The 25,597-nt window shown below is 40.5% G+C and overlaps 1 protein-coding gene across 1 annotated transcript in view; it reads left to right on the top strand.

Moving 5' to 3' along the window:
• The window catches only part of ctnnbip1 (catenin, beta interacting protein 1), a 99,953-nt gene that overhangs the window by 33,941 nt on the left and 40,415 nt on the right, over positions 1 to 25,597 (top strand). The window contains exons 2-3 of the mRNA XM_048561558.2: positions 4,464 to 4,587; positions 12,710 to 12,800. Coding sequence (XP_048417515.1) covers positions 4,464 to 4,587; positions 12,710 to 12,800 — 215 coding nt within the window. The remainder of the gene's footprint in view (positions 1 to 4,463; positions 4,588 to 12,709; positions 12,801 to 25,597) is intronic.

Here is a 25,597-nt window from a genome sequence, read left to right as displayed (position 1 = left end):
GGGTTTGGGTTGTGGTATCCCATGTCATTTCACCTGTGATATCTGATGCAATCTTGATCAATGAGTTAGAATTTGAAGCCCAGATTGTAGCAATAACATGAATATTCAAAGTGTAACTGTTCGTTTATACTAAATTTTTTTTTACAATTCTCAGTGTCTTCCCCAAAAGAGAACCTTGCACAGTAACTTTTGCTCAGATTCTGTGTAAGCCAATGTCCCTTTGTTACCTTAAGCATAAGCACGGTGGCTCAGTGGTTAGCACTGCTGGCTCATCGCGCCAGGGACCCAGGTTCAGTTCCACTCTTGGGTGACTGTGTGGAGTTTGCACATTCTTCCCATGTCTGTGTGGGTTTCCTTCCACAGTCCAAAGATGTGCAGGCTAGGTGGATTGGCCATGAAAAATTGCCCATAGTGTTGTGGGACGTGTAGATTAGGTAGATTATCGGGTGATGGGTCAGGATGGGATGCTCTGAGAGTTGGCGTGGACTTGTTGGGCTGAAGGGCTTGTTTCCACACTGCAGGAATTCTATGATTCTTTGATTTTATTAATGGTTACTGTCTGGGATCAACGACATCAAAATTTGACTACAGTGTGTTTTGCCTATGTAGACAGATGCTGATTTCCAGCAGAGGTCACTGCATAGTGATTTGGAGTAGGAATGCTGACTAATATTTTTCTCTCTCCCAATGGATGCACAGGCTAATTATTGTGTCTGATTGCTGTTCCAGCTCAAACAGGAATTAAACTGTTGCGTAAATGAGGTATTCAAACCTTCCCTGCTGTCGGTTTAAGATGGTCAGCCTTGAAGCTGAGGGTTTCTGCATGATGTATGACATAATGAAAACATCTTTATAAATCTTTTGATTTATAGCCATTACATACTTTTTAAAATGTTCTCAAGGAGGTCCATTGTCCAGCTGAACATTTTTGTCACAAGTTATAAAAATAATGAAGCCTCTTGCCCCTGTTGTTCTGCAGTACAGTGTTTGATCTGTTGGATGATTTTGCCCACTAGATCTCCACTCCTCACGTGAATTTTTCTGCAATGGAAAACTGACTGTAATGTGCACTCATTTGTGCTTCTCATTTTAAAACCAGCGCTGTTGGTGCAGACTGACCGTAGAAATGTGTAGATTCATACTGGTTGAATATAGATTTAGGACTCTGTTAGGAAGTGCTTTACTCAAAAAGTACTTAACAATCGGAATGGACTCTTGGGTGAAATAGCAGTTGCAAAAAACTTGGATTCATTCTGGAAACAATTGAATAATGTAATGGAAAGGGTGGATGAACTTGGGTTGGTGTATGAGCCTGAGTTTATCCAGACTTTCTTCACAACCAGTGTCACTGGATTTATAAACAATGGACATGAACACCAGTACTCTCAGTTCTTCTTTGAATCAATTCCAGGGTTAAATATCTCCCACATGCCCCAGTAGCTAATCTGCTGCAGTATTCAAGATGTTGTCCAAATAAAACTTGGTAACGCTCCTCTCATTTGTACTGTATTGATTTAGAGTCACATAGTCCAACTAGTCCATTCTGACCAGGCTTCCAAACTAAATTAGTCCAATTTGCCTGCAGCCTTCAGTTTCAGTATGCTTTCATTGATTGCTCCACAGTTACGGATGTAATTCTTATATTTTTAGCTAATTCAACATGATGTATTGCCCTCTTTGTGATTATTTACTTTTCTTGAACATCCCATCTGTTTGTTTCTTTTTTAATCTCTGAATTAATCTGTCCGTAAATATAACCCTGAGTTTCAGTTGCCTGCCATTTCAATACATACCATGTTCCCATACCATTTGGTTTGATTATCGTCACGTACTGAGATACCGTGAAAAGTATTGTACCGCATCTAACCAGACAAATCTTACCTTGCTTAATACATCAGGGTAATAGAACAGAGTGCAGAATATCATGTTTAAACTACACAGAAGGTGCAGAAAAAGATCAACTCTAGTATATGAGAGCTCTGTTCATAAGTCTGATAACAGCAGGGAAGAAGCTATTCTTAAATGTGCTGGTGCATGTTTTCAAACTTATGTTCTGCCTGATGGAGGAGGGTGGAAGAGAGTATAACTGGGGTGGGAGGTGTCTTTGATTATGTTGGCTGATTTCCTGAGGCAGTGGGAAGTATAGACAGAGTCAGTGGTTAGAAGATAATGCTAGATGTGTTGAGGTCTCCAGCAATTTCTGTTTCCCTTTGCTTTTAAAAAAGAAAGACCAGCTTCCATTTATATAGTGTTTATTACAGATGTCCAAAAGTCCTAAACATGAACAATTTTTGAAGTGTAATCACTGTTAAAATAAGGAAATACAAGTCAGTTTGTGCAAGATCCAACTCTATGGACCACATATATTTTATTTGAAATCTAAATTGAGAAATGGAAGTTTGAACTGTTTTGCAGAGAACGAACCAGTTTTTTTTATAACCCTAAGCAGAAATGGAATCGTGTGGTGTTCACCCATTGGCCACATGAGCATACAACTTTTGAAAAGGTGGATTTGATACTTTTATGAGATTAGCTGACATTAGGTGCTTTTGGGTTGGAAGGTGGAATTGCCCTTCAGTAGTTTTTGGATTGATTTTGAAGTAGTCATTTGTCACGGAGCTGAGAAGTGAGCAGTAGCACTCAGACCTCAAAAGTCGACTGGCAAGCCACATCTCATCACCACCGCCACCCCCCACCCCACCCCCACCCCCTGAATGGAAGAAAACTAGTTCTGAAATGGAAAAAAAACTCTTCTACCTCAAACAAAACCTAGCTCCAACTGATTATCCACTGAATTGAGAATTGGCATGGTTGACAGCAATGAAATTATATTCTAGAAAAATCAATAACAACTGAGGAAGTCACCTTATTTCCCTCAGAGATGGTAAGAACTGCCGATGCTGGAGTCAGAGATAACACTGTGTGTATCTGGAGGAACACAGCAGAGCTGAAGAAGGGTCCTGACTCAAAACTTCAACTTTCCTACTTTGATGCAGCCTGGCTTGCTGTGTAGCTCCAGCTCCACACTGTTACCTTATTTCCCTTTGTGGTTTGGACTCATGATCCACATACTTTATTTCCTTTTTGCCTATATTTTCTGATGTCAGTATTTCTGCCAAGCTCTCAGTGTTGTTCGACCCATCTGTGAGCGAGTGTGTGTTTGGATTTAAAGACGGTATTGTTTAAGATTATGACAACTCATGGGGTTTGATTTTCAATGTCCCCTTCCCATCTGGTTTGTGACACCACAAACAGCAATGTGGTGATGACCAGGTAATTTGATTCAGGAATATTATTTATTCATGATAAATACTGGAAAGTATTTTGTTGGGAAGTAAATACTGCTCTTCGTTGGATTAGTACTGTGGGTTCTCTATACATGTCTGAGGGGCAGACTGGGCTTCAGTTCATTGTCTCTTCTGAAACAACGTTGTTCTGATTAATGCAACATTACCTCACACTGCACTGGAGTGTCAGCCTATATTCCAGTCTCTGGCCCATTTTGACTCAGTGCAGTGCACTTTCCACTGACCCAGGGAAAACACTTGCAAATGTGGGGATTTTGACCCTTGGGCTTTATATCTGCAAGAGATTTAGTGCTTTGGTATCAAGATACTTTCATTTCCTATTCAAAGGGGCCTTTTTCATGTTTTCTACAGTGAAACAGTTCTTAAAATTATTTACATTGCATTGATTTTTGGTTCAAGAAAATATATAGTTCCTTCAAAGTGGAGTTGCAGCTAGACAGGATAGTGAAGAAAGTGTTTGGTACACCTGCCTTTATCGGTCAGTGCACTGAGTATAGGAGTTGGAATGTCATGTTGCAGCTGTGCAGCACATTGGTTAGGCTGCTTTGGAATACTATATTCAGTTCTGGTCTCCCTGCTATAGAAAAGATGTTGTGAAACTTGAAAGGGATCAGAAAAGATTTACAAAGGTGTGTCCAGGGTCGGATGGTGTTTTAGCTCCACAGAGAGGCTGAATAGGCTGAGGCTATTTTCCCTGGAGCTTTGGAGGCTGAGGGGTGACCTTAAAGAAGTTTATAAAATCAAGAGAGGCATGGGTAGGGTGAATAGTCAAGGTCTTCTGCCCAGGGTAGGAGAGTCCAAAACTAGAGGGCATAGGATTAAAGTGAGAAAGGAAAGATTTAAAAGGGACCTAAGGGGCAGCATTTTCGTGTAGAGAGTGGTACATGTATGGAATAAGCTGCCAGAGAAAGTATTGGAGGTACAACCATAACATTTTAAAAGGTGTCTGGATAGGTATATAAATAGGAAGGGTTGAGAGGGATATGGGCCAGGTGGGACTAGATTAATTTTGGGTATCTGGCTGGCATAGACGAGTTGGACAGAAGTATCTGTTTTCATGCTGTGCATCTCTGACTCTATAACTCTATGACATCCTGAAGGAAGAAAAGCCTCAAAAATATGGTACTTAAAGAACATGTTTTTCTTCTCGTTAAGTGATAACAGTGTGCCTGGAGCTGAGCAGATGAACCGTGAAGGTGCCCACGAGAAGAGTCCTGAGGAGATGTACATCCAGCAGAAAGTGCGAGTGCTGCTGATGTTGAGGAAGATGGGATCAAATGTGAGTGATGAACCCCATCTGTGAATCCAGCCTTTAATATTTAATAAAACTTTGTTAATAGAATTAGAGGATGGCACACTGTGGACGGAGGCTATTCAACCATTCATACCTGTGCTGGCTGTTTGGCAGAGCTATTGACAACTTGTATTTATATAGTAGCTTTAATGAAATAAACCATCCTAAGGTGGTTCACGGCAGCATTATAACAAGCATAACACTGAGCCACTTAATAGATGTTAGGCCAATTTTGAGCAATGTCTTGAGGAAGAATTACAAGCTAGAAAGATGGAGATGTAGGGAAGCATTTGGAGATTGGGGCCTTGGCATCTGACGGCATGACATGACATGGCATGGTATGGCAGATAAGATTAAGGATGCATGTGGGACCAAAGCTAGCAAATTGAAAAAATCCTGAGGTGGGAAGGGGCTGGAGGAGATGACATGGCCATGATATGTAAATGAAAATTTTAAAATTAAGTAACTGGACTTTGGTGCCTGTGCCATCATAGATAGCAGAGTTTTGATTGATTTATAGTTTACGGAGGGTAGAATGTGATCAGTCAGCCAGCAGCAGGTTGGAGTAGTTGAGCTTGGAAGTAAGGAAAGCATGAATAAAGGATTCAGCAGTGGATGAACTGAGGTGGGTGAAGGGAGGTGAAGTTACAGAACTGGAAATAGCTGATAGCGCATGTAAGAGTTGGAAGCTCAACTTGAGATCAAGCGTGACACCATGGTTGTGATCAAGCTGGTTTAATCTGAGTGTCACCAGGGAGAGGGCTGAACCTATAGTTAGAGGATGGATATGGAGCAGGGACTTGAAACAATGACTTCAGTCTTTCCAGTATTTAATTGGAGGCAATTTCAGTTTATCAAGTATTGGATTAGGGATGAGTAGCCTAATAATTTAGCACTGACCTGCATTCACCTCTCTTTCATTCACAGCTCAATTAATGTTCTCTTCTCCATAAATCCGTTCAGATGGAGGAGACCAGGGTCTGACTTTACACTTTGTGTGGTCTTAATTTTTTTCTTCATTCACAGGATGTAGGCATCGCTGGTAAGGTCAATATTTATTGCCTTTAGAAGGTGGTGGTGAGTTGCCACCTTGAATCACTGCAGTCCATAGCTGTAGTTACACCCACAACATTGTTGGAGAATTCCAGAATCTTGATGCAGTGACACTGAAGGGTTGTTGTATGTTTCCAGCTCAGGGTAGTATGTAGCTTAGATGAGAACCTGTAGATGATGTTCCCACATATCTGCTGCTTTTGTCCTTCTAGGTGGCAGACGTTGTGGGTTTAGAAAGTACTTGGTGAGCAATTGTGAAGCAAATTGTAGACGAATATATGCTGCTGTCATCACTTCAATGATGGGGACAATAAATGTTGAAAGCTGGAATGTCAATCAAATGAGCGGCTTTGTCCTGGATGGTGTCAAGCTCTTGAGTGTTATTGGAGATGAACTCTTCCAATGAAGAGGATGTTACTCCATCACACTCCTGACTTGGTGCCTGGAGATGGTGGACAGGCTTGAGGAATCAGGAGGTGAGTTATTTGTCACAGAAGTCAACCTCTGACCTGCCCTTGCAAACACAGGAATTGACACCCGTACCCATACCCACACCCCCTGGGTGATGTTAATATCATAGTTCAGCAATGGTAATGCTGTTGAATATCAAGAGCCGATGATTGAATTCCCTGCTGTTGGAGATGTTTATTGCCTGGCAGTTGTGTAGCACAGAAGTTACTTGCCACATGTCAATCTTAGCTTGAATGTTGTCCAGGTCTTGCTGTATTTGGAGATGTAAGCTTTAGTCTCTGAGGAATTATAATTGATGCTGAACATTATGCAATTATTAATAATCATCTTCACATCTAACTTTCTGTTGGAAGAAAAGTCATTGAGAAGCAGCCGAAGATGGTTGAATCTACGACATTCACCTCAGGAACCCCTACAGAGATGCCTGTGGTAATTGACCTGCAACAGCCATGACCATCGTACTTTTACTGCAGAGAGATTCCCTACTGATTCCCATTGATCCCGTTTTGCTAAGCTCCATGATTCCAGACTAAGTCAAATACTATCTTGTTGCTGAGTGCAATCACCCGTACTTCCCTCTTGAGTTGAGTTTTTTTTGTCTATGCTTGGACCAATTTATGCTCTAGAAATATGTTTACAGATATGGGTGTTAAATAAAAATTTGTTTATAAAACTATAGGGATGACACCACACACAAGATTACTATTCAATCATCCTGTAATTAATTCTGTCTTTCAGTATAAATGCTTAAGAACTGGTAGTTGGGGACGTCAGAAATTCAGTCTCTGTTACCAGCAGCTAGCTGTATTCAGGCGACCCTAACATTTGTTAAGTATCTAAGTCATAATTAAAAATATCAAAACACAGGGAGCTAGGAATTTCAGCCAGCTCTGTGAAGTTTAAAATGTATGCTTAAGTGAGATCCCATAAAACTGACTTTAATCTTTCCTTTGTGTGCTTTTTGAGATAGAGAGAGAAATAGAAAACACTCGAGCAACAACTTGTCTGGTATTAAAGCCCTTCAGGGTTTATGGTACTCCAGAGAGAAATGCATTTGATACAGCCATACAACAAAACATTATTCTTGAGTAAAAACCAGATCTTAAATGATAAGTCAGTAAATGTGGATTTTATTGTACTCGTGAGAGCTAGCCACTGCTGTTTAGTTATTCTTTACCCCTTGTTTCTGAAATGAAGTTTGAATTCAGCAGGGCAAACTCACCAGACTGTCCACGTGGCTGTGAAAGTGCAGTGTATGTGAGCCTCCAGTTAACTGTATTTTCTGGTGGTCTTGACTAGGGTTCAAAATAAATTATTTCCAGAGTCAGAAGAGTTTTTTGATGGCTTTCAGCAGCTTCTAGAAGCTGTGGGCATCAAGTGTGCACAAGTGGCAGCTGTTTTGTCCAGAATAAAGTCAAGTCCCTTGAGTGTTGTTGGCGCTGCAGCCGTCCAGGCAGGACAGTATTCTAGCTCACTCCCAACTTTGTTCCTTGTAGGAGAGAAATAAGCTTTGGGGAATCGGGGGCAGGTTATTCACGGCTGAATTCCCAACCTCTGCCCTGATCTTGCAGTCACAATATTTACTTAGAAATAAATCGCTGTTCCATTGATGTCATCAGTCAACATGCTGAAACTCCCTCCTGAATGGTAACCTGGGTCTATCTACAGCACATGGACTGCAGTTGTTAAAAAAGGCAGCTCATTACCCCCTTTTCAAGGGCATCCTGGGTTGAGCAATAAATGCTGGGCCAGCCAGCAATGATATAACCCTTCAGAAATCCATTTGAAACTCTCACCTTTTCATAGATGTGCCCAGCAAAATAAAAATTGAAATTCATAATTTCCAAATATCTTGTCTTTCTATTTTATAACTGTGAACCATTTCCAATTGACTTGTAGTTGCTCTAAATTTGCAGTGCATCGATGAAGGAGCTTCGTGTCCATCTCTTGTCTGTGGCTTGGTTAAGGCAACTTATTTTTTCTGATCAGGAGCTTCTCAAACATTGTCTAAAGGTGTGTACCCACCTAATAATGCAGCGTTACAAAAGAGGTTGCAACATGTGCAAAAGAGTGAGGAAGGGCATCATCTGAACTCTCAGCAAACAACAGATGGCTGTCAATCTTTGCAGAATTGCATCTTAATTTTAAGACAGTAACCCCTCTTTAAAGTAAACTTAATTCCTCCTTTTGTTTTAAACGTTTTCTCTTCATTATCTCCTTTTGTTATAAAGCTTTGACTCCTAGTTAGCATATGATTCACTCAAACCCTCCAGTTGCTCATCAAAATGGATGTTCTTCGTGCAGTAGCCTCGACTGTGGGTTATTTGACTCAGGGTGCTGTTTATGATTTTTATTTGAAAATGACACTGATATCTGTTTAGTTTTGCAACAGTCTCTGCTAAACCATGAGCAGACGCTCAGGATTAAATCATTTGTATAAAAGAAAGTCATAGATGTAATCAGGAATGAAAACACGCCTATTTGTATTCATTTGCTGTAGATCATCCCTGCTATTTTAAGAAATGTCTTATTTCATTTGCCATTTCTGTATAAATGTAAAGATTTATTTGCATTCCAAAGATATGGAACATTTCAGTTCAAAGTTTCTGAACATAGAAGGAGCTGTCAAGTATTTAAAGTGTCCTTTTGATGCACCAATAACATTGGGGTGAGAGCAAGGGAGCTTCCAGCATATTAGGGAGAATGAAGACCTTGTCAAATGATGTTTTCTAACTATGCAAACTGTCTTTGAAAATAGCCACTTATCTATTAAATCAAATCAAAAATAAGTCTGGATTAGTTAGAAGCTGTTGTTTTAATATCTTTTAGCTTTAAACAAAAACCTGTGAATTGTCCTTATTCTGGCCTTTGCCCTTTTAGTGTCGGAAAAGTTGAGTTGAATTCACAGGAACATGGTGCGCAAACTGATCGATTTAGTTGCAAAAGGTTGCAAAGCCTGATTGTAGATATTTTAACATAAACACAAGATCACCAGAACAACGTATTGCAGTGCTTCACCCATTGACATGACATCATTATTGAGTTGTTCCTGAGGTGATGACAGATAACTCCCATCCTGCACCAACTTTGTAGAGTTGACTGCAGGAGAGCGTAGAGTTCTGCCTGATATCAGTTCGGAGTTCTGATTTGTTGTCTCTCGGGAATATGCTACATGGAGACCAGCTGCCTGTCCAAGAGGAGTGCTAACACTCTAGAGTTACCCTAGAGCTTTTGAAACTCCTGGCCACTGCTGTGTTCAAGTGGGAGAAAACTCGACAGCAATTTTGTTTGGGTGTTAGTTTATTAGTTACAAAAGTACTGAAGATGTGAGTGGGGAGGTGTGAGGCCATGTACATTCATTCGACCATTCAACCCAGAGTTGGCAGATGTTCTCTGCAGGAAATGGCTGAGTCCAAGGGAGCATTGTCGCTTGCCTAATTGCAGCAAATTTGAAGGCAGAATTGGTGGGTTACCATGATTTGAAGGAAACGCTTTCAACAAAAGCTTCATATGATACCCAATATGATACTTACATACAGATGAGGAAGGACACCACTTTGATTGGGACAACACATCCATCCTAGGACAAGCCAAACAGAGACATGCACGAGAATTCCTAGAAGCATGGCATTCCAACCGGAAATCCATCAACAAACACATTGATTTGGAGCCAATCTACTATCCCCTGAGAAAAAGAACAGGAAATGACATCACCAACACAGGAAATGACATCACCAACCCAAGGAAACCTAAACAGATAAATAGAAAGCGGGACATAACACCAGCGCTTCGTCGGAGGCTCACTGATGATGTTACCTAGAATGGTGATGAAACGTCTGAAAATGAACCTTCCAGCTCAGCGAGCAAACTCACATCCAGAACCTCAACCTGAGCTACAAATCTTCTCAAAACTCGCTAATACCCAAAGCATAAAGAATTTATTTGGTGCAGCATCTTTTAACCTGACATACCACAGCAAGATTGGTGTAATTGAAATTATTTACAGGCATGTGTATCATTTTCAAAGAAATGGCACTTCCTGCACCCATTGTGTCTTGCTGAGCCATTGTTCCCCAAGTACTGAATCAACTTTGTCTTCCTGGGGTGACCATTTTTCAGTCAAGAGCCAAACCAGGGTGGATCACAGTAAAGCCCGATTGTATCCTGTCTATGTGTGCGCGAACATCCCTGTGTAGCTTGTTACTATCCAGTGACCTTGGTTGATTTCCTTCCCAGTCTCTCTCCACCCCCCCCCCCACCCATGCTCAGAGTCAGCAGTGAGAGAGAGAGTTCTAATTGGTCTGCTCAGACGATGATGAAGATGTTTGTTCAGCAACTCATTTGTTTAGCCCCTTCGGATTTTGTTTTTAGCATGTTGCAGTGCTGCGTTTTTGCTGTTGTGAAATGAAATTGAATACAACTCAGCTAGGATGCACCATAACACACATGATGCTGCAGCAGCAGTGTTGTATAGTGTAATACAACAGTTATCATAGCCTGTGCCTTAAGTCTCTTTTGAATTCTGAATTGTGCTGTTTTCCTGCAGGGTATTTCAGACTAAAGTTATATTTCCTGTGTTGGTTTTCCTGCTATTGCAACAGCACAGTGAAACTACTAAAAAAAATGAAACCCTTTGATGCAAGTATTAGGAATATGCTATCCAAAGTAAGCCTGACTCAGCAAATCTTGGCAGGGTTGTATCAATTCTGAAGAGAAAATGGTATGCTTCCCAGGAAAGAGAGCTTAAATAATTGAAGCCATACAGGAATAATTAATTAATCAACCTAATGTATACCTATTAACTGTTTTGGGAGAAACAAAACGGGTGCTGGAAATCTGAAATGAAAACAGAAATTACTGGAGAAACTTACCAGTTTTGGTAGTGTCTGTGGAGAGAAAGAGTTCATTGATCTTTACTCGGGACTCTGAGTTTTGGGTATTTGTTACATAGTTAATTGGGATAAAACAGGATTGATTTGTTTTCTTGGATGGGTTCATAATGTATTTCTAACTGATAAGACCATTGCAGTCTATCTCCCGAAGTGCAATGTCTAGGAAATATTATGTAATGTCATATTTCTCTCCTTTTTATCACGTTGTTTGCCTGTAGCTGCTTAACGTTGTAATTTTGCTGATTCAATCCATAATCTCGACAGTCCATAGATATGTTGGCTAACTTCTGCGCAAACTGATTAAAACAGAACTTTTTTTAATCACCCTGCCTGCCTTTGTTCTGTAGCAGAATCCGTGACCATGTTAATGATGATAGTCTTAATCCGTCAACAGTTATTCTGAAATTCTGCTTGCTATTGCCCTTCACCATTGACCCTGCTGGAATTGATCATGTTAGCAGAAGGGCACCTAATTTATATGTGGCCCCTGGGTGTCCATCTCTCTAAGGATGTCCACTTCCCCAATGCTGCTGGAGATACTTTACCACAAGCGAGGGTGACATCCAGACCATTTCTCTAATTGAGGCCTGATCCTCACCAGTGGGACCAAATTGCTGTAATTGGAAGGGTGTCACACCTTGCCTCGCTGTGTGTGCAGGCAATTAGTGATGCCAAGTTAGTGAAAGATCAGGACTGATCTCAACTCTTGCCCTCTGCCCCGTTGGTCTCAGTGGCCTTCGACCGGGAACTATCTGTAGGCTGAGCCTGGTATCTGGTTTTTAGTCATGGTACAGATCTTTATGTTGGACTTTCACTGAAGTTGCATGGGTGTATCAGAAGGGCCAAGATGTTTTGGTTCTATTCATATTTATTTTATCTGTGCCCCTTTGTGCCGTGAATATTTCAATGAGATTACTTGGCAGTTCTCTACAGTGTGTCTTTCTAAACAACTGAAGTGAAATTATTAAAATTAATTTAATCCGCAAGCATGGTAAATTAATAAACAAGATTTGTAAATTTTCAGCTTCTGTTAAGCGCAAAGTCAGCCCAGAACCACACTGGTCATGTTTTCAGGCACATAGTGAAACATTTTAGGGAGCATACATTGAGATGCTATCAGCCTAGGGCAGTCTAGCAGCCTTTAGAAAAATGCTGCCTGTTGAGTAATAGCTCCTCGTTGCCCTAATCATAGTTTCAGTTCGTTGAGGTACATAAAGTGAAGGATAATCAGCTATGTCAAGTACTGAGGGGTTGCTATCCAAGAAATAGAACAGTAGCATGAAGCATCACCTTTAAAGTGATTTGAGGATTTTTTTTTGTATTTCCTGCTGCAGCTTTGGCTGTGTTCACCCCAAATAAGTTAAACTAACTGTTGACTGAGGTAAACAGTATGTCTTTGTCGTTTTCCAGTGTTTTCCGTTTATTTTGGCTCGAATGTTTGTCAAAATTCTTTCCAACTTGGCATGCTCCCCCTTTACCTAAAGATGATGGTGCAAACTAGGTTGATGATATTTGTTGGTTGCTTCTTGATTACTAGGTCATTTTTGACATCTAGTTCTGTCATTTTTATGTCAATGCAGAGCCTTTTGAAAGAACCTAGACTTATTGCTTAAGAAGATCATATTCAAATGGAACTTTACTATCACAATGCTGCTCATTAACATAATAAAACAGGATCTTTATTTTAACAGCTCACTCCAAGTGAAGAGGCATTTCTTCGAACCTATGCAGGGGTAGTGAACAGCCAGCTTAGCCAACTTCCACAGCACCCGATTGATCAGGGTAAGTGAAAAATCGTTCAAGCGTGTGGAAGCAAGCACAGAAAATGCTGTAGAAACTCAGCAGATCTGTCACCATCTGTGAAGAGAGAAACAGAGTTACCATTTCAGGTCTGTTATGACTCCTCCTCTTCTGTTCTGAACTTGTCTGAAGACGCATCATATTGGACTCAAAACATTAACTCTGCTTCTCTGTCTACAGATGCTGCCAGACTCGCTACTGAGTTTTTCCAGCATTTTCTGTGTTTTGTTTCAGATTTCTAAGGGTGAATGGGATCAAGGGTTATGGGGTGAAAGCAGGATTAAACTATTGAGTTGGACGATCAGCCGCGATTCTGAAAAATGGTGGAGCAGGCTCAAAGGGCTGAATGGCCTCCTCCTGCTCCTGCCTTCTATGTTTCCAGCATCCTGAGTATTTTACTGTTATGAATGTGTGCATTCGAGACAGATTGTTTTACTTCTTAATATTCAGTATTTATGTTGACGTGCAGATTTATTTTGCCAGAACCAGGCCTGATGCAGGATTAATCTTGAGTCACATGTGGTACATCAAGTAATGAACTTTAGCAAGTAGAGGTGGCTTTATTCACTTAACTCACTGAGGGCTTCTATTGGCTAGAGCTGAGTACTGCAGAATTTTAATATGAATTAATTACCTTGCATGATTGTAGAGAACACGAATATTGTCATTCTTTATGGACCTGGAACAGCTGAGGGGAGACCTGTTATTCCGTTCCCTACCTAAATAAGAACACCTTGGGATTTAACACCTAGCACCTATTCCTCGCAGAGTAGAAATGCAAGGCTCCTCACATGCACGTGCATCTGCTTCTCTCAGCTAGTCTATAGGATAAAATACTGATTGAAGTGACTGTACAACATCTGGAATTCTGCTTGACAAAGGGTACTGTATGCTGTTATTTGTAATGATTTGTTCCTTGGCGTTTGTATGCTTTTGTGTGTTTGTCTAAAAAATATTGGTTTTGAGTTTCCAATTCTTTACAATTAAGTCCTACATCTGATTAGGAAAAGTTGCTGAACATCTCCTCTGCACCTGCGGTTAAACTTATCCCATATGGATTAAATGCTCGGCTGCTTTAATCGTGTATTTCAGTTTTTCAATTAATGTAGGATTTGTATGTTATGAGACAGCATTAGACATTCAATTACAGTTGTAATCCACTAAAAATGCAAGTTGTCCAGACCTTAATCTGAGGACACTATTTATATCACACCTTCAACAGAATACAGTGTTTAACATGAGCGTTATTTAAAAAAAACATTCAGATACAAGGAAATAAGTACAACAGATGTCCTGAAGCCTCATCAAAGTTATAGGTTCTGAAAAGTGTCTTTATAGATTAAAGTAAATTAGATCAATTTTAGAAAACAGAGCTGTAAATGTGTGTCAAGGTTCCACTCCTAAATACTGTTCAAGAAAATGACTTGTTGACTTATTGGCTCGTTGTCAAGTGATGTATTGATTTTTAAAAAATTTTATCCTTGTTGCCAAAGCTCTCCATGGCCACAGTCTAATCTCCTCCAGCTGTGTAAGGTATCTGCACTCGTCTAAACTTGGTCTCTTCAATGTTGCCAGATTTTAATTCATCCACCATGTTGATACTGTCTTCAGTTACCCAGGCTCTAAACTCTGCATTTCTGTGCTTTATTCTGCCTGTTTCTCTACCTCATCTCCTTCCTTTTAAATAAGCTGGGTACTTCCTAAAAACCGTACTTTTGACCAACCTTTTGCCATCTCATGTGGCTGTATGTCAGGTTTATTTTGCTGCCATGAAGCAGCTTGATATGTGTTATATTCAAGGTGCTATATAAATACAGGTTGTTGAGAGGGTGCAATCTCTGTTGTCCTGGTCTATCTAGATGGGTGGGATACCATTGTGAGAGTAAGCTGACAGTAGCACTTGAGAGAAGAGTGAATATTTTTGCTTGTGGAGTTAGCTCATTATTACGTGGAACATTCTCCCTGAGGCATTGATGTCACTTACTGGATCTCCATAGAATGCTAGCTGATTTGAAATGTGGGTATAAATTCAAAACTGATTTCATCCTCCCTTCATGCCAAGAATTGGAGATGAATTAGTGATGTGTGCAGAGATGGGGTGGATAGAAATGTGCTTTAATTTTAAAATCATTTTAAATTAATTGTTAGCATTTACTTTACTTTTCTAAATTGCAACTCTTCTCAATAAAAGACTGCATTAAAGAAAAGAGATTGGAGATTCCCCAAGGAGCCTTGTGAGATGACTCATGGATAATTACATTTTTAAAACTCTTTCAGGATGTGAATGGTGCTGGCAAAACGGCTGTTTACTGCCCCTCCCCATTTGCCACGTATAGTGGTTTTATACACCAGTGACTTGTTGTTAGGCTGCTTTCGAGGGCACTTACGAGTCATTCACATTATTCTGGGCTGTAGCTATATTTATATCAAGCAGTATACAAATGATAAATTCCTTCCCTAAGGCGCATCATTGAAGTAGATTGTTCTAAAAGCAAACCTCACGGCCACTTTTGCTGATAGTAGCTTTTATTTCCATATTTCTTAACTGAATTTGGATTCTTAAACTGAGACTTGAGTTTGAATGCTCACTCTCTGGATTATTAATCAAGACTTTTTTTGAGTTTCCCGTCTAACAATGTTGACCTGCTCTTGTCGGCCCGGGATAAACTGGGTCATTCTTGGCTTTACCAGACTCCCATCCTAACGTGTGCCCTCCGAAATAGTATTGAATAGTTTTCTGTAAACAGCTTGTACCCATTTGGCCCTGTGCGTATGACTGTGTTTATTAATTGGGACACTCCTTCATCTTTAAATGTGACATATCCTCAGATACAGGAACTGGGCATTACTGCTCTTGCTGTCCATTGTGTCTAGGATGCTTTTCATGGTGAAGATCAAGAGTTCTCTCTGGTTATTATGCCCAGGGTCTTAGTACACCAGCTGGTCATATGACGAAGATGTTAAATTATTACCAATGCAAATCATTTTCTGCTCCAAGGCACCTTTCCCTGCGGTTGTAGAAGTTGTAACACCAGCCTGTTTACTTTCCCTCCATCTGTATCCGAAGCCCTAGCCACACCTTCCAGATGAAAGTGATTTATTTGCACTTCACTCAATCTGGTCAATTGTATTCACTGCTGACAATGCGAACTGCTGTCCTTGGGGAGGTGAAACGTAGACTGGGTGGCCGCTCTATGGAACACCTACGTTCTGTGTGCAAAAATAACCCTGAGCTTCTGGTTGCCTGCCACCTGTACAAATCACCACGTTCTCTGGCCAGCAACTCTTGTTCAGGTTTACTGCAAATCTCCAGAGAAGCTCAGCACAACCTTTAAAAACAGCATCTCATTTTCCATTTGGGGTCTCTGTTAACTTTCGGATTTGGTAACAAGTTCATAACTTTAAGGCTCGAGCACCTCCCTCCATATCTTTCCCCACCCCCCCCATCCCAGGCCTTGTCATCACATGGCTGTTTTCACCACAGCCAGCTCATTTTCACCCACTAATGACCCCCTTTTCTTTCTCGCTAACTCACCATCATCCATTGCTTTACCCAACCCCTGCCATGTCTCTCTTGCTCTATCTCCGCCTTTCATTCCACAGATTCTGCCAGACCTGCTAAAATTCTCCAGCAATTTGTTTTTATTTCAACTGTGCCTGTATTTGTGTATTTTGGAGGAAAGTAACTAACTAGTATAAGAGAGAGAAAGGACAGTATTAGAAAACCTCAAGAGCCAGAATGGTTGCAGGAACATGTACACAATGTGTAAAGATGTTTTAATATAATGAAGCACTTGTGCATTCTTCCTGTTCTTTTTGTAGCCTTTATGGCGTTCGATGTTGCTGTTCCCAGTCTGTCTGCTTTTGTTTGTCATTGTTTTCACCTTGGGACGTTTCCCTATGTTAAAGGTGTTCTCTAACTTCAGTTTGTAGCTGATATTTTTCACTTGAGTATATTATCAAATAATTTTGATTCAATGACAAATAGATTAAAGTAGTTCTGCTCTTAAAAATCGCATGCAGTCTTCCGCCAGTATTGTTTGCTGGTGATTAAGGATAATTCTTGAAATTGTGTGTTTAATTGTTGGGAGGAGAATGAAAGGATAATTACAGGAGGGTAATGTCAAACCTCAGGATGTGAAGTAGTGGCCGATGAGAGTTATTATTGATAGCACCACATTAAAATGAAAAGGATTTCAGTCATTGATGATGTGAATATTTGCATGAATATTTTCAATGAAAAAAACATTAAAATGCAAGGCCCAGGTGTCACTTAAATATTTCAGCTGACCTGTTCAGAAAAGCTATAAGACATCTCTGGAAGAGGTGAGTCTTGAACACCGGCATCCTAGCCCAGAAGTGGGGATGATACCACTCTGCCACAAGAGCCTTTTTCTCATGTAAGTTGTATTCTTATCATAGGAGGAATTTGTAGACACATTAATCAACCTGTTCAGAGATGTTATCACAAGTTCTAGAGCTGGTGGGACTTGAACCTGAGTCGTGAGGCTTGGAGGTAGGGACACTTCCACTGTGTCACAAGAGACCTTCAATATTTCTAATCAACCAGTTCAGATACATTATGACACACATCCGTAACAAATAGGACTTGAACCCAGGAAAATGCAAAGATCTTTGGATGCTGGAAATCTGAAGCAAAAATAGAAATTCCTTGAGAAACTGAGCAGGTCTGGCAGCACCTATTGAGAGAAGGCAGAGTAAATGTTTCCAGTGGGGGTGTTCTCTAATTACTTCATAGGTAAATGTACAACAGGGAATGATACTCCTTTGTACAGCTGGCCCAGGCTTGTGATCTGTGTTATCTGGACAGACCAGGGGAACATTGAAGTTAATCTCAGTATTGCTAGAGTGAAAAGGAGAAAACTCAGCATGTCTTCCAGGTTCTGTTTGCAATTCAGTAATATCTGCTGAAATTTGAATGAGGCAGGAGCAGGCTCATTTATGATATCCATCTGTACAATGAATAAGCTTGATGACATTTTCTGTCAAGCATCACTCATGAAGAATGAACAGTCAGGTGAGGTGACACAGTGTAAAGCACTGCCTATGAAACTGTGCCTCAACATGAATCTGTAACTCAAGGTAAAAGAGGCTGAAAGAAGAGTACTGAGGAAAAAGTGCATTTTGTTTTCTTTCATCTTTTGTAGGTTTTGTTTAGTTTGTACATTCTTCCGAGTTGATTCCACCTTTCCAAATCAAGAAGTGTGATTACCTGAGAACTGGGTGTACCTAATGTTCAAATGAGCTCTGCTCGACTTTTAAGAAAATTAAACCAGTTACCATAGCAACAAATTGTTGTCCCCTTCAGGTTGTCAGAAATGCTCGGACAGTAAACCAGAAGTTCACATTCACATTAACAATGCCCTTTTTGTGTGTTAAAGTGGTGATAACATTCCAAGCCCACTTATCCTGGGTTCAGTACAGTACATTTTGTGCTCCATGTCAGCAATTTTTTTAATGCAGAACTTGCAGGCACATTTTGGCATTGTACCCAAAAGTATTTTGATTAGAATGGATTGTTCTCTCCCCTAACAGTGCAAATACATCCTTGCTTCTGATTCTGTTGTTATTACAGTGTAGAGAAAACTCGGATGGGGAAATAAAAAAGAGAAAACAGGTATGATTTTCAAAATCTATTCCCTTAAAAATCAGTCACCATATCCTTTCTTTCACATTTGCACCCCCACCTCAATACACACAAACCCTGTGATCTGGCAGACAGCTGGACCCAGCTCTCTGCTCTTGAACCATGCAGACCTGGGCGGGGGGGGGTTCGGTCCCTTTTTCTTCATATTCTAGCTAGTGCAATGGCTGAACTGCTGCAATTGTATTCAAGACCTCTCAGTTAGAAGGGATTATCATCTGAGGTCTAGTCATTGATTATTTATCCGGTGACCTTGACTGTAAAATGCACGTCAAATGAGAAGGCCATCAAGTTCGGCCGCATTGTGGAATGCTGGGAAATTTTATGGAATTAATTATCTGGGATGGAGTAAGTGAGCAGTTAGAAAAATGTAAGCTGATTAATGTCTAACCAGTCTAACTGAACTTTTCAGTAGGGGAGTAAGAAGCGAACCAATGGATGTCACACATTGTTGTAATTGTTCCAGTGTATTAATGCATTTTTAAAGATGATACGTGGGTGAAGAGCCATAGCTATGATTTGAGGCGGTATTTTTGGGGCACCTGGCAATGGCTGATTTCAGGCACAATCTAATTGAATAAGCTAAAAAGGAGGCTGACAGGATTGATAGAAAATATTGGTTACTCTGTAGATGGGAGATTAGAAAAGTTGACTGTCGTCTCAGAGGACAGTTTCAAAAATACCCAGAAAAACTACTTGTGCATTCCATATTCCCGGAACACTGCAAGAAGCCCCAAAACACAGGATCAAACTCAAAGGGAATAGTACTCCGGCAGTAGGTTTTGTTGCTGTATACAAGAGACAAGAAATTGTTCCAAAATTAACAATTGGAGGAAGGCCAGCATTTGATTGTCGGTGAAGAGCAATTCACTTGATATCTGCCTCTAAAACATACTGATCTGCCATTTAGATTGTGTGATGGAGCAATATGTTATATCCATTATCTAAGGGTACAGGGAGAAAAGAGAATAGGATACTGATTTGGATGATTAGCCATAACCGTATTGAATGGTAGAGCAGTTTGGAAGGACTGAGTGGCCGCCTCCTCCTATTTTCTGTTTCTCTGTTCAGAAAAATGGCAGTGTGCCTGTTTTTGGTACCTGCTTTTAGCAACTGTGTGTGCTATTTTGAGTTTACTGTCACCTTTAGAGGTACTATACTGTTATCAACAAATTATGAATGTAAAGCAGTGATTAAAATCTAGTGAAGTTCCACCTACACTTGGCATGTTCAGATTATTCATAAATTCCTTGTACAGCAAACTGCAAAAACTATTGTTTGCCATCTGCTGTTTCCCCTTTTTCCCAGTTTTTCACATACTCTATGATCATAACATTAATTTGCTGTCGTAGAACAATTCCATAATTGTGGCAAGTCAACTTTGCCATTTACAAACCTAGTTATCTTTCACGTAAACGCCCCTTGTTTGCAGTAAGGTTGCACTCAATTTGTGAAAAAGGAGCATGGCGCTAAACTAGCAAAATGTCACCGGCTGAATCAAAAATCAAAATCTCAACAGTTGATATTTTTGGGGCTTTCTTAATTTAGTGCAAGTTAGCATGCAAAACTGCTGAACTGAGTGAATGAGCTAAGTTTAAAGTTTTCCTTGCTGCCATTACCGTCAGTATAGGATTTTTGGGAGAAAGAATACTCCTTTCTGAGGTGTTCCCCTGCTTTACATTAATATCAGCACTTGGCTTATATCAGTGTTAAAACATTGGACATGTCTCACTAAACCTACCAGTGGTGGTGCTAAAGTACCTTCTCTGGTCAGGGGTACAGTTAACTTTTGTTTAAAATTAACCTATTTTTCAAATCAACCAATTCAGAGATGTTATTACACCCCTCTGGAGCAGGCGGGAGTTGAACCCGGGTGTCTGAATGCAGGGGTAGGCATACTCCCGCTGTGCCACCAGAGGGCCATAAATTACCATGAGACATCATCAGGGCAATTCCATTCTAAGTGTTGTTGCTGGAATTTATATTGGGAAAGGTTGACAGGGTAAATCTAGAATTCAGATTTTTAATGTGCACATAGATATTTTACTGGGCAATTAGCTGCATGCTGACCTTGTCTAAGTGCCAGCAGCATTTAAACTCTGTGATCACTATACAATTAGTCAATGCTGCGATAATACTGAAAGCTATTGCTATAATCCTGTGAGAAATTAGTGGATTAGTGAAGCTTCTCCAGTAGCATTTAAGGTAATCAGCAGGGTGGATTTATTCCAAAGTGCTGGGCGGGTTATTTTGTGTGTATGGCTGATATCTGCATGGAAGAATAAATATTGAAGTTTGTCAAGTATTGAATAAGAATGTAGGGATAATTGTGACAATGGAAAGTGGAGTTTGAGATTTAGTGACTGGAGTTAGAGATTGAATGTAGAACCTGCTACCAACCCTATGATTGAATATATTAATTTCCATATATGTTTCCCCCTATCAAATTTCATCTGATGTACTATTAACATAATTACAATTTTCTTCTGGCAATGAGTTGACTTGGGGTACCACCAAGAATTCTTATGAAGAGTCTTCATTTCTTTTGATTCTTTTATGAGATGTGTGTGTCACTGATTGCCCATGAATTGTGAGGCTGCTTTAGAGAACGGATAAGAGTCCATCATAATTCTGAGTCTGGAGCCACATGTAGGCCAGACCTTATAAGGATGGCAGATTTCCAACTGTCTTAAGGAAAGTGAACCAGATGGGCGTTTGCAACAATCAGTGGTAATCCCATGGTTGTGTTTATTGAGATTTGATTTATCATGTTTAAGTTCCCCCAGCTATTGTGCTGAGATTCAAACCCATGCCCCCACAGTAGCGACCTGAGCCTCTGGATTACTAGGCCACTAGATCACTACACAACCATCTCCCCATGATTAAATTGTAGTCTAAACTATTATACTTTTGCATAAGGATATATCTCTGGGATATGGAGATGCAGTGAATTGGGATCATTCTAGATGCGGTACTTATCTTTGAAATTCTCTGTCCTCCTTGCTATGGTGTATCTCCGGATTCAGATTTAAATGTAAGAATGATTGTCATGTGTAAAAATGCCTATATTTTTGTATTGCCAGCTCATATTTTTATATTATTATTCATTTTTGGCTTTATTCGGATGTGTATTGAATCATCGTTGTCAGCAATTATTCACTAACAAATATGATTGTCCAGCTGGGAAATTCCACGTCCCTGGTTCTGGATTCATTGGGTCCTCATGTGGCCGATGAGCCTGATCCTAGAGTTGCATCTCCAGCCACACATGGCAACTGTTTCCAGGAGGTGGTCTTTGGCCTTGAGATTGTTGGCATCCCTAGCACGTGGCTGGCTCACGTGGAATTGGTTTCGAATCATAATTGCCTTGATGCTGGTGGTGTGTGGTGTTAGCTGCTTCGAGGGTGCTGATGTTACACCTGTCTCCCCAGCTGTTGTGGTGAATCTGTCCCAGGCAATTTTAATGGTCCTTCTCAAGGGTCATGAAGTGGTATGTATATGTAATCCAAGCTTTGGAGCCGTATAGAAGAGTCTGAACTATGACTGCTTATACGCAAGGATCTTGGCAACGGTATGGAAATTACCATTGTCAAGACTCTCATCCTTATGCAACCAAAGGCGGCACTTCCAGATCGGATGCAATGTCGAATCTCCGCATTGATGTCAGCCCTCGATGAGAGGTACCTGAATACAGCTGAGAGCAAGATAGGATGACTGCATTACACTGCACTGACTCGACATATCAACAACCGACAGCACATGTGGTTTGTCAGTGTTTTATATTGCCAGGAACGACAAAAGAAGCAATGTCATGATGAGACCATACTCCTACAAATCACGCTAAGCGCCCTGATTTGGACGTGTCCCAACCTTGGTAATTTTGGGCTGGGATTTCAAGCTTGTTAGTAACTGATCTCAAACAGCCCAAACCACATCTGGGTTGGGCCTTGGGTCCTCTACTGAAAGGAGTATTACCTTGAGAGTTGGGGCCGACTTTGCCTAGGTTCCAGTGATGAAATCATTAAGCTCCGTTGTTATCTAATTTAATCAAGATCGCAGAATGACAGTCTTAGCAGATGAAATGGGCAGATTATGAAACTGAATTTGAGTAATTATATTTGTTTGTGCCATTTCTCATCTCACCGAGAGGCTGAGTTGGTAAGAATTAATTTTTGTTTATAAAGATGAGATAAAGTATTTTGTAAATATGATAATTATGTTCATTTGTTTTTCACTGTAGCCTTAGTGGATGGTTGGTATCAGCTTTCTTCCTCTCTGGCTTTCTTCAAGCCTCTCTCAATTTGTATCTCAACATCATCCACCTACCTGATAAGTATATCCACCTCCTATTCATGTGCTGAAATCTTAAACAAAACTCATTCAGTCCATGTGAGAAATTTGATAATTTTTCTCATAGTTATTGTCCCTGAAAGCAGCAACACTACACTGGCAAATTCTTCCTGCTACTTACTTATGATCATAAATACATAGTAAGTAGGAGTTGGCAGGAACAGGCTCATCTAGACATGCATCTCTCACTTAACACATTCTTGGAATCCTGAGAGTCTGGTTCTCATGAAATAAATCTCTTTGTGTCCTAACATTTATATTCAGAACATAAGTCATTGCACAGATCAAACAGCACTGAAATTGGTGTCTTGACACTCGTTAAACTTTTGTGCAGTTTATTAACCAATTTATCAAGAATTTTAGTTTTGTGTGCGGCTTTGACAAGGCTGAATCACGTGAAACGAATGGATGATCGCCGAGGAGTTTGGGATGCCTGGTTGGCATGGATGAGTTGGACCTGTGGGTCTGTTTCCATGCTGTAAGACACTGACTCTGATGTGCTCAATGGAGAGTTCGCTATTGCCCGGATCTGTGACGCAAGAATATCAGTGAGCGGGGCCTCGAGTTGACTGGGATTGGAATGGATGTAATGTAGTCCTTGCTAATGATTTGGAGACCCTGAAGCCAAGCAGTCTGGAAGGACGTGGAAAAAGTGGAGGATTAAAGCAAAGATTCAGTTGCCCAACACAAGGAAAAATTATCATTCAACCTTGGGCTAATACTATTCATTTGTGTCGCGTGTTGAAGGAATTTCATTCTCAAGCCGGTCTTTATAGCCCAACTGTCTCTTGAGATGGATTGATGCTTATTATGGTATAGTAACTTATTGTCACTTGTATTTATTAAAATACAGTGAAAAGTGTATAATCCAGCACCATTTTAAATACAGAAACTATATAAAGAAATAATTGAGACAAAAAGTTCATTCTTTATTCCCTCCACGGCTCCTGGGTTTCTGAAGTGACTATGGGACAATGCCACCATCACAAGCACCTTGGACAGGACCTACCACACCGCCACCGACCAAGCCAAAGCATCGGCACCAGAAGAATGAAGAGGACTTACTGAATCACCAACTCCAAAGCTATCTAACAAGCTGATGCTGCCGACACAGCCAGTAGACTGTTCCCATTGCTTAATACCAACTCCGGAGGACCAGGGGACCATCCAGATTTCCAAGGAATTGGCAGAACCACGCTTCCTTACTGAAGCTGATGCTGTTGTTCAAGCCATGGCCACGAGGAAACAGACCAGATCCACTGCTGTAGCAGCTCCCCACAACCTCCCTCCTTCACTGCAGCCACAGAAGAAAAAGTGAATTTGATACAAAAGATAAGTGAAGTATTCTTTTTCTAAAAAAAAAGGATGCGGCAGGCCAAGAACCCGAATTCTTCTTACCCCGTTGCTGTCACTGTCGTCTTGGTCCTGTATTACTTTGACTGTCATGGTAAAATGACTTGACACGTTACAGTCAGCTCTGAATACGAACAAATATTAGAGCAGAGCAGGAATAGCACAATTGACAAAGCAGGGTTTGCTGGGTCAAATCTCAAGATGGTTACATCATGAGATTTTGGAGGGATTTGAAAAATACTTTGGATTTGAGACCAAATTAATGGAAGGCTCAACCACCAATGGTAAACAAGGAGGAGAGATGCAGAGCACTTTTTAAGAGCTAGGGCACATAAAAATACAAAGGAAGGAGCTGAGGCTCAGACATTTTGGAGGCAGATTGCAGAATTTTGAAGTGGAATATGTGGTAGGTCTGAGAAGTCAGCTAAAATGAAGTTAAAGGTAAGTGGGACTTTGTGTGAAATAGCATGTTAATAATGGGGTTCTGAACGATTGGAATTCAAAACTGAAGAATCAGTAAGGCGAGAATTGGTAAAGGCATGAATGTAAGTTCAACAGTGCTGATCTGATTTTTTAAAAATTTGAAAGAACTGCGGATGCTCCAAATCTGGAACAAAAAACAAAGTTGCTGGAAAAGCCCAGCAGGTCTTTGAGCGTCTGTGACGTACAAATCAGAGTTAATGTTTTGGGCCCGATTCTGAGGAAGGGTCTCTTGACCTGTAACATTAGCTCTAATTTTTAATTCACAGATGCTGCCAGACCTGCTGGGCTTTTCCAGCAACTTTGTTTTTGTTAGTGCTGTTCTGATCTTGGCCTCAATTCTACATTCTTGTCTGTTCCCCATAATCTTGACTCCCATATGGGTCAAAAATCCATCTACTTCAGCCTTGAATACATTCAGTGACTCAGCTGTCTGCTTCTGGCTGTTTTACTTTGGCGCGTATGATGATGATCATCTACCTCAGAGTGCAGCTTGGAAAGCAATTTGAAACTAAAACCAGCTTGGAGCTATACTGCAATCAATTTCAGAGCCAATTAAGCAAACATCAAGAGTGAACAATTGTTTCTTCTGATTTGTTATGCATGCAGCCCAGGTTTTAACAGACTGATGTCCCTTATTTTCTGATATGCAGAGTAACAGGGCATTTGTATTGTAGTTTCACCAATTTCTGGATACTTTTTCTTTCGTTCACGGGATGCAGGCAGCATTTATTGCCAATCCTTAATTGCCATGAGGGCAGTTAAGAGTCAGCCACATTGCTGTGGGCCTGGAGTGACATGTAGGCCCGACCAGGTAACAATGGCAGTTGTCTTCCCTAAAGGACATTAGTGAGCTGGATGGGTTTCCTCTGACAATCAGTTCACTGTCATCATTAGATTCTTAATTCCAGATAGGTGTTGAATTCAAATT

This window comes from Stegostoma tigrinum, chromosome 28 (assembly GCF_030684315.1).
Source record: "Stegostoma tigrinum isolate sSteTig4 chromosome 28, sSteTig4.hap1, whole genome shotgun sequence".
NCBI lineage: Eukaryota > Metazoa > Chordata > Chondrichthyes > Orectolobiformes > Stegostomatidae > Stegostoma > Stegostoma tigrinum.
This window is presented reverse-complemented; position numbering and strand designations above follow the sequence as displayed.